At 45.0% G+C, this 7675-nt stretch overlaps 1 protein-coding gene across 1 annotated transcript; it reads right to left on the reverse strand.

Annotated features, from left to right (window-relative positions):
• Nucleotides 1-4056: 4056 nt before the first annotated feature.
• Nucleotides 4057-7361, reverse strand: LOC112079767 (protein RCC2 homolog; the record flags this gene model as incomplete). Its single annotated transcript, XM_024145617.2, has 7 exons — nucleotides 4057-4760; nucleotides 4892-4969; nucleotides 5126-5304; nucleotides 6120-6300; nucleotides 6586-6752; nucleotides 6909-7023; nucleotides 7141-7361. Coding segments are annotated over 7 exons (1046 nt in total), but the record flags the coding sequence as incomplete, so codon positions are not given.
• Between the last annotated feature and the right edge of the window lie 314 nt (nucleotides 7362-7675).

Raw genomic sequence — 7675 nt, forward strand, 5'->3', positions numbered from 1 at the left:
GATGAGGCTTAGGGGTAACCACTCTGAAATTCAGAATGCCTGAAGGTCAATTAGACTGACATGATCGTTGGAAACATATTTGGAGCTATACATTGTAGATAATGTATACAAAAAATGGGGCAAAAAACTATAGATTTGTATGATAGGGTAAGGTAAAACAATAAAAAATACAAATATTTTTCAAGAATCAGTGGGTATCATCAAGTAATTGACCATTGAACAGTGGGTAATCTTAATGTGACTTCAATAGTATAATGAGTTGATACATTGTGCCAGTGTTACTTAGTAAAGGCCTATAGGTGCCAGTCTTGCCTCTGACAATGCTCTCCTCCTTATCCCAGCCCACGTTTTGAGAATGAGGTGCCAGGATTCACACAAAGCTGTGATTGGTGGAAATGCTGAACCTATGCTCCTGATTGGCTGATGGGGTGTTGTGAGTATTTGTACCCCAGTAGTGTTGGACTGCGCCTGTTAATGCACTGCAGGGAGAGAGGGAAAACAGAGGGAGAGCGCTAAACCATAGAGAGAGGATCGTTTCCTGATCCTAGTGTGGGAGCAGCAACTAGTGACAGCCTTTGTGTGGTTAGAGCCAGGAGCTCAGGGCTAACCGTGTTGTGTGAGAGTGGACCGCACAAAGGACATCTACAGCCCTCCCTGGATGCTGTGACTGTCCATTACTCTCTGTATCATCGCATTGCAACAAAGCCTGGACCCCAATAGGAAGGATGGGAAGGTATGGGGGTGGGGGTGACCTCCATATTTTAGGAAAGTGACTTGATAGGCTTACAGAGCAAGCCTTAGTAAGTCAAACTTGGTCCCCAGTTTCAAAACAACATTCTTTGTGTGCTGCAAGAATGCACATTTGGGTTCATGTTATCAACACAACTTTTGGGTGAATTTTTGGGTGAAAAACGAAATTTTATATATATTGTATGTTTTTACTTGCTGCAGTGGGGCAATGTTGTTTACGACATACATCCCAGAAACCAGGATAGAGGTTTTGATTGAGTAATGTCCTTGGTGTGGGAGTATAGAGCCAGCCACTGACTGGGATTCCCTTCGGCCAAACAATCCATGCACTGTTCTGACTGACCGTAGATCACGTAGGCTTCTCCCTGCTGGGGTCTAATCATAAGACCACTCCATCTATGGCCATCTTTCTCCCAAAAGCCTTGAGTTATTCATAAGAAATGCCTTCCAAATTGCACCATATTCCCTACATAGTGCACTACTTTTGGCCTGAGCTCAGGAATGACCCTCACTCGAGTTTGAGAGCTAAAAGTGTAATATGCCCCCTCAAACAGCACACTGGTACCACTTTCATTTATCAGAACATTTGCATTCTGCTACAGCCGTTTTGTTGCTAAGCGTTCTTGAGATAAAGACCTTTGAACACAGTATACTCTGGGCGTGTCTTTAGAAATAGAAAGTCCACCTTGTTGGGAGCCATTTTGATTGTAAGAGTATTAGTTGCCATGATTTGTCATGCGTGAGAGGATAGGAATCCTGTGTTGTGTGTTTGAGGTCCCTGCCTGCGGAATCAGTCTGTACTACATATCTGGATCTGCCACACACCCCTGAAGAATGTAACACACCCAGGTAGCATATGGCAGAAGTGTCAATGGCGAGAATGCAAGGAACTGTCACCAAGTGTAAGCGTGTGTGGTGTGAAGACTTCTTCCTACCCCTGTGACATGGTCCCTACTAGACTACTTAAAGAGGTTTATGCATACTGTTGGCCTCAACATTCTGTCTGACCTCTGGCTCTGGTCCAACCTCTCATTAAAAAGCGCAATCTAGATCCCTCCTCACTGAATAATTATAGACCTATCTCTAAGCTTCCAAAGCAAAAAACAGGTTCAGAAAGTTTAGCAAACGTATAAAAAAAATAGAAATACCTTATATTTACATAAATATTCAGACTCTTTGCTATGAGACTCAAAATTGAACTCAGGTGCATCCATTGATCGTCGTTGAGATGTTTCGACAACTTGGTCCCCCTGTGGTAAATTCAAATGATTGGACATGATTTGGAAAGGCACACACATGTTTAAGGTCCCACAGTTGACCATGCACATCAGAGCAAAAACCATGCCATGAGGTCGAAGGAATTGTCTGTAGAGCTCTGAGACAGGATTGTGTCGAGGCACAGATCTGGGGAAAGGTACCAAAAAAGTCTGCAGCATTGAAGGTCCCCAAGAACTCAGTGGCCTCCATTCTGAAATGGAAGAAGTTTGGAACCACCAAGACTCTTCCTAGAGCTGGCCGCCCGGCCAAACTGAGCAAGCGGGAAAAGGGCCTTGGTCAGGTAGGTGACCAAGAACCCGATGGTCACTCTGACAGAGTTCCAGAGTTGCTCTGTGGAGATGGGAGAACCTTCCAGAAGGACAACCATCTCTGCAGCACTCTACCAATCAGGCCTTTATGGTAGAGTGGCCAGACTGAAGCCACTCCTCAGTAAAAGGCACATGACAGCCCAGTCGGGAGTTTCCCCAAAAGGCACCTAAAGGACTCTCAGACCATGAGAAACAAGATTCTCTGGTCTGATGGAACCAAGATTGAAGTCTTTGGCCTGAATGCCAAGCGTCACGTTTGGAGAAAACCTGGCACCATCCCTACGGTGAAGCATGGTGGAGGCAGACTAGTCAGATCAAGGGAAAGATGAACGTAGCAAAGTAGAGATCCTTGATGAAAACCTACTCTAAAGCTCTCAGGACCTCTGACTGGGGTGAAAGTTCTCCTTCCAACAGGAGAACGACCCTAAGCACACAGCCAAGACAACACAGGAGTGGCTTTGGGACAAGTCTCAGAATGTCCTTGAGTGGCCCAGCCAGAGCCCAGACTTGAACCCGATCGAACATCTCTGGAGAGACCTGAAAATAGTTGTGCAGCGACGCTCCCCATCCAACCTGAAAGAGCATGAGAGGATCTGCAGAGAATGAGAGAAACCCCCCAAATACAGGTGTGCCAAGCTTGTGGCGTCATTCCCAAMACTCGAGGCTGTAATTGCTTCCAAAGGTGCTTCACCAAAGTACTCAGTAAAGGATCTGAATACTTATGTAAATTTAAGATTTTTGATTTAAAAATTTTTTTAAATGTGCAATAATGTCAACCTGTATTTACCTTGTCATTATGTGATAGTGTGTAGATTGCAGGGGAAATAAAACCATTTTAATCAATTTTTGAATAAAAATTTACCAAAATGTTGAAAAAGGGGTCTGAATACTTTCCGAATGCACCGTACAACGCTTTTTTTTGTTGCTCACGCCTAGATTACTGTAACTGAGCCAGATCGACAGACCGAAACGGGGAAAAAAATAAGGCATTTTCCTACCAGTGGTGTTTCCACTAGTAAATGGGGAAACCAAGGCTTTCTGAAGGCATTGGGCGCATTCACCAAATTGTGCCAGAAAAACTGATCAATACTCAGAGCTCCATTTTCTGTACATAATTCAAATTAGGGCAGCATAAATAGTAGCATTTGATTATCAGATTTTTTCATCAAAACTCCATTGCACAGCAGTAAGTTGTTGGCTTTAGTAGCCAATACATAATTTGTAATACCAGGGTAGCATCTTACATCATGTCCCCCCCCCTTCAAATTCACTATAAATATAATAACATAATCTATGGGATTATTTAGGATGCTCAACACAGGAGTTTATGAAATAAAGAATTTTAACAGCAGTGCAGATTCACACTAAAACAGAGGCACACAACTCAAGTCCTCCCAAAATCAAATTCATGCTGGTTTTCATCATTCCCAAGACTGCAGTGTCCACAGCTGGTTTCCCAGGCTAAAAAGTAATAAGGGGGAAAAAATCAAACAAATATCAGGAATGACAACAAGCAGACAGTGGCCTTTGAGGGACAGTTGCGCATCCTCAACGCCAACATTTAATCATACAAGTGAAGAGAAACCAAAGAATGTAACATAAGTCAATGGCCGGAGAGCATCAACTTGGTGACACAAATGTCTCAGATCCCGATTGTGTTCTGACAATGCATACAGATCGACCTGACAAAGACTAATACTGCCATGGACCTCATGAACAAATTAAACTAAATTCAGCAATTGGTCTTTGGGAACAAACACAAAGAAACATTTACTCCATACCCCCAAACGACAATTTTAAAAGGCATGGAGTGTTGGTCTTGAAGTGATCCCTCACTTGGAAATGAATCTGCCCAAAGAGGACTGATGTAGCACCTGTTATGGTGAGGGAGAGGACATTGATCAGTTCAACAGAAGAATAAAAAGACTTCATGAAAATATAGTGAACTCTTCAGTGGAGTTGCATGGATTTTGGGGTAGGAGTAGAACCCAGAGAGGAATAACGTGCTTGGAGAGTTGAGTGGTAGAGTTCCTCTATCCAGCTGTAGAAATCTGACAAGCGTTGTGAGCAGGATGTATTCTGTCCAGTGGATTTGTTTCAGTCTTAGTTGTTGTGGCGCATTTTTTTCATTTAACCTCTGAATCTATGGCCTAGACCTGACTTGTTTTTCAAAGTGTATGCATACATATTCATGGAAGCCCACCCTCCCCAGCCATCCATCATGACTTACAAAGGTGACATAAAGGGCAGGTGCATTCTGGAGAATCGGTTGTCTCTGGAGTAAAAAAATAAAAGGTGAGGCAGCTGGATGGTGCCCTATCAGAGCGTGCGTGGGTTGTACTCTGGCAGCTTCTTGAGCTTCTCTTGTTCCTGTGGAGTATCCTGTCTGGCGATGACCAGGCAGTGTGCGTATCCCATCACCACCTGCAACCACAAACACCCAAATGTTTCAGCCCAAAGAGTGAACATGCACCTAAATGCAGTTCCCATCTACAGATTACATAAGTGGGAATTCAAATTCATCACTGTTTTCATTCTCTGTTGCTGCTCCACACCTGTTCAGTGTAAACTCCATCCAGGGTCTTCACCTCCTGAGCAGTAGTGGAGGACTTGGCCTTGTTGTCTCCGTATCCCTGTAACAAATCACAAAACCCATGTCATAACAGGTAGAGAAGCCAGAAGAGGTGTGCCAATTCAGCAGTCTTTCGAGCACACAAGTACATTTCTATAATGGTACAGCACTTTGGGTGCGAGAAGTCTGCTTTATAAATACACCAATTAAAACTMACCAGTTCCCCAAAGGTGGGGGAGGGTCCCCAGCTGATGGTGCTGTCGTCTGCAGCGATAACGATACTGCTTTTCCCGCACGCCAGACTGCGGACCTTCCAGCCACACAGGTCCTGCACGGACTTGGGGTACATGGTAGACTCCCGCGAGGTATTGGTGACCCCCCAGAAAAACAGCCCTCCTGCACACAAAATGTTAATATTGTAGCTTCCTTATAAAAAAAACACCAGCAAAATTTGTCCACCTCTTTGGCGTAATGGCTACATTGTTTAGACTGACAGATGTTAGGTTCAAAATCAGTTGACATACCGCTTGAAAATCACTACAATATACTCAGTGTACAAAACATTAAGAACACCTTCCTAATATTGACTTGCACCACCTTTTGCCCTCAGAACAGCCTCAGTTCGTTGGGGGCATGGACTCTACAAGGTGTTGAAAGCGTTCCACAGGGTTGCTGGCCCATGTTGACTCCAATGCTTCCCACAGTTGTGTCAAGTTGGCTAGATGTCCTTTGGGTAGTGGACCATTCTTGACACACACGAGAAACAGTTGAGCGTGAAAACCCCAGCAGCATTGCAGTTCTTGACACACTCAAACCGGTGCGCCTAGCACCTACTACCATACCCCGTTCAGCAGCACATTTTTGTCTTGCCCATTCACCCTCTGCAGAGCACACACACACAATCCACATGTCAATTGTCTCAAGGCTTAAAAATCCTTCTTTAACCAGACCTCCCCATCATCTACACTGATTAAAGTGGATTTAACAGGTGACATCAATAAGAGATCGCAGCTTTCACATGGTCAGTCTGTCATGGAAAGAGACATGTTTTGTACAGTGTATATCAGGGAGAGCAACAGACTTGGGGAAGTAACAGTAGTATTCTTGGTTTATAGTGGTATAAATTGATAATAGGGGTGATAAATAAAATAATTCTAAAYAGATTTACTCATCAGTGCGACATTCAAGGGGTTAAGCATTGTGTCCCATACCCATCTCATTTARAGCGAAGGAGCACTGATAGCCAGTGTAGATTTGGGATGCCCCGCGCCRGGGGAAGTCAAAGAGCTTCACCAGTCTGGGCACCATCTCGTCCTTCTGCTCCGTGTGACCCAGCCGTCCATAACCACCAAAGCCCCAGGAAAACACCCGCTTCTGGGAGTCCAATATCAGCTGGAAACACACACCTCATGCTAACATCACTAATATACACCAACACTATTGCGAGACAAAGCTTTATACCATTGCTTGATTTCTATTTCTAAAATGCACATTTCTGGCTCAAGGGGTATTTGTGACAGTAGGGATCAGAGCCCGTAATTATAAAGTGTCTCAGAGTAGGAGTGCTGATCTAGAATCAGGTCCCCCAAGTACATGTCATTTTATTCATTATGATCTAAAAAGGCCAAACTGATCGTTTTCCAAGACTGAATACAGGTCCTGGTCTTCCCTCCTCACCGTGTGATTGCCTCCGCAGGCGACGTCTCGGACCACCACGTTAGGTACAGGCGTCACCTGGCCGTCCTTACTCTTCTRGATGAAGATGGCCACGCGGCGTGCAATGGTCTCACAGTCAAACTCGATGCGCTGAGCSCGGGCAATGAACTTGCCATCAGAGTTGTGTCCTGTGACCCAAAACACAAGACAAAAATAAGTGCAACGCCAGTGTTTGATCTAGAATGATTTTTGAAGGGGTCATTGTGACTCTTTAAAATGTGTCATTAGAGAAACATTTTTACATTTTAAATCTGTCCAGTCCTGCTCTTTAGTTGTGTACATACCTAGCTGGCCATACTCTGGGCACCCGAACGAGTAGAGGTTTCCTTTGCAGTCCACCACCATGCTGAACTCTGCCCCACATGCCACCTTGACCAAGGGCTGCCCATTGTACTGGATCTGAGAGGGGAAAGGGAAAGCTTTGATAAGCACAGGCTCAGGATGTGGCCATATTAAACCTATAATAAATCAGCCACAATAATGAGGCAGATGAATAGGGAGGTTTATGTTGCTTACCAGGGCTGGACTGAGGACTGCATCTGTTTGGTTGCCCTGGCCCAGCTGGCCCAGTTTGTTCTCTCCAAACGAGTAGGCGGTGCCACCCTCTGTCAATGCCAGGGTGTGGTTYCGTCCACAGGCTGCAGCCACCACCACTTCGTCTGCGAGGGCCTCAATCAGCTTTGGGGCCTCCAGGCGCTTGGTGTCCCCGTGACCCAGCTGACCCTTTTCATTTCGACCTGACAAAGAGAGAAAGAAGTCAATATTGATAAAATTGTGAGCTGTGTGTGTGGTCCTCAGTGGCTTCAGAGAACCTGGCCAGAAACTTGTGGGTCCTCACACGCTACGGCAGCTAGAGTGATGTGCAGGTCAGTCAGTGTGGTGCTGGCCTGTGCTGCGCCCACAGCCTCCTAATCACCGTACTGAGGGAAGCTCTGCGAGCTTGGGGTAGGAAATGGCTATACTGTAATGCTCATCAGTTTATACTGTGTATGTATAGTTATGTCTCATAGATGTAAGTCATTTCTAGCTTAGTTTGAGTCCAGGAGAAAGA

This window comes from Salvelinus sp. IW2-2015, unplaced genomic scaffold (genome assembly GCF_002910315.2).
Source record: "Salvelinus sp. IW2-2015 unplaced genomic scaffold, ASM291031v2 Un_scaffold9416, whole genome shotgun sequence".
NCBI lineage: Eukaryota > Metazoa > Chordata > Actinopteri > Salmoniformes > Salmonidae > Salvelinus > Salvelinus sp. IW2-2015.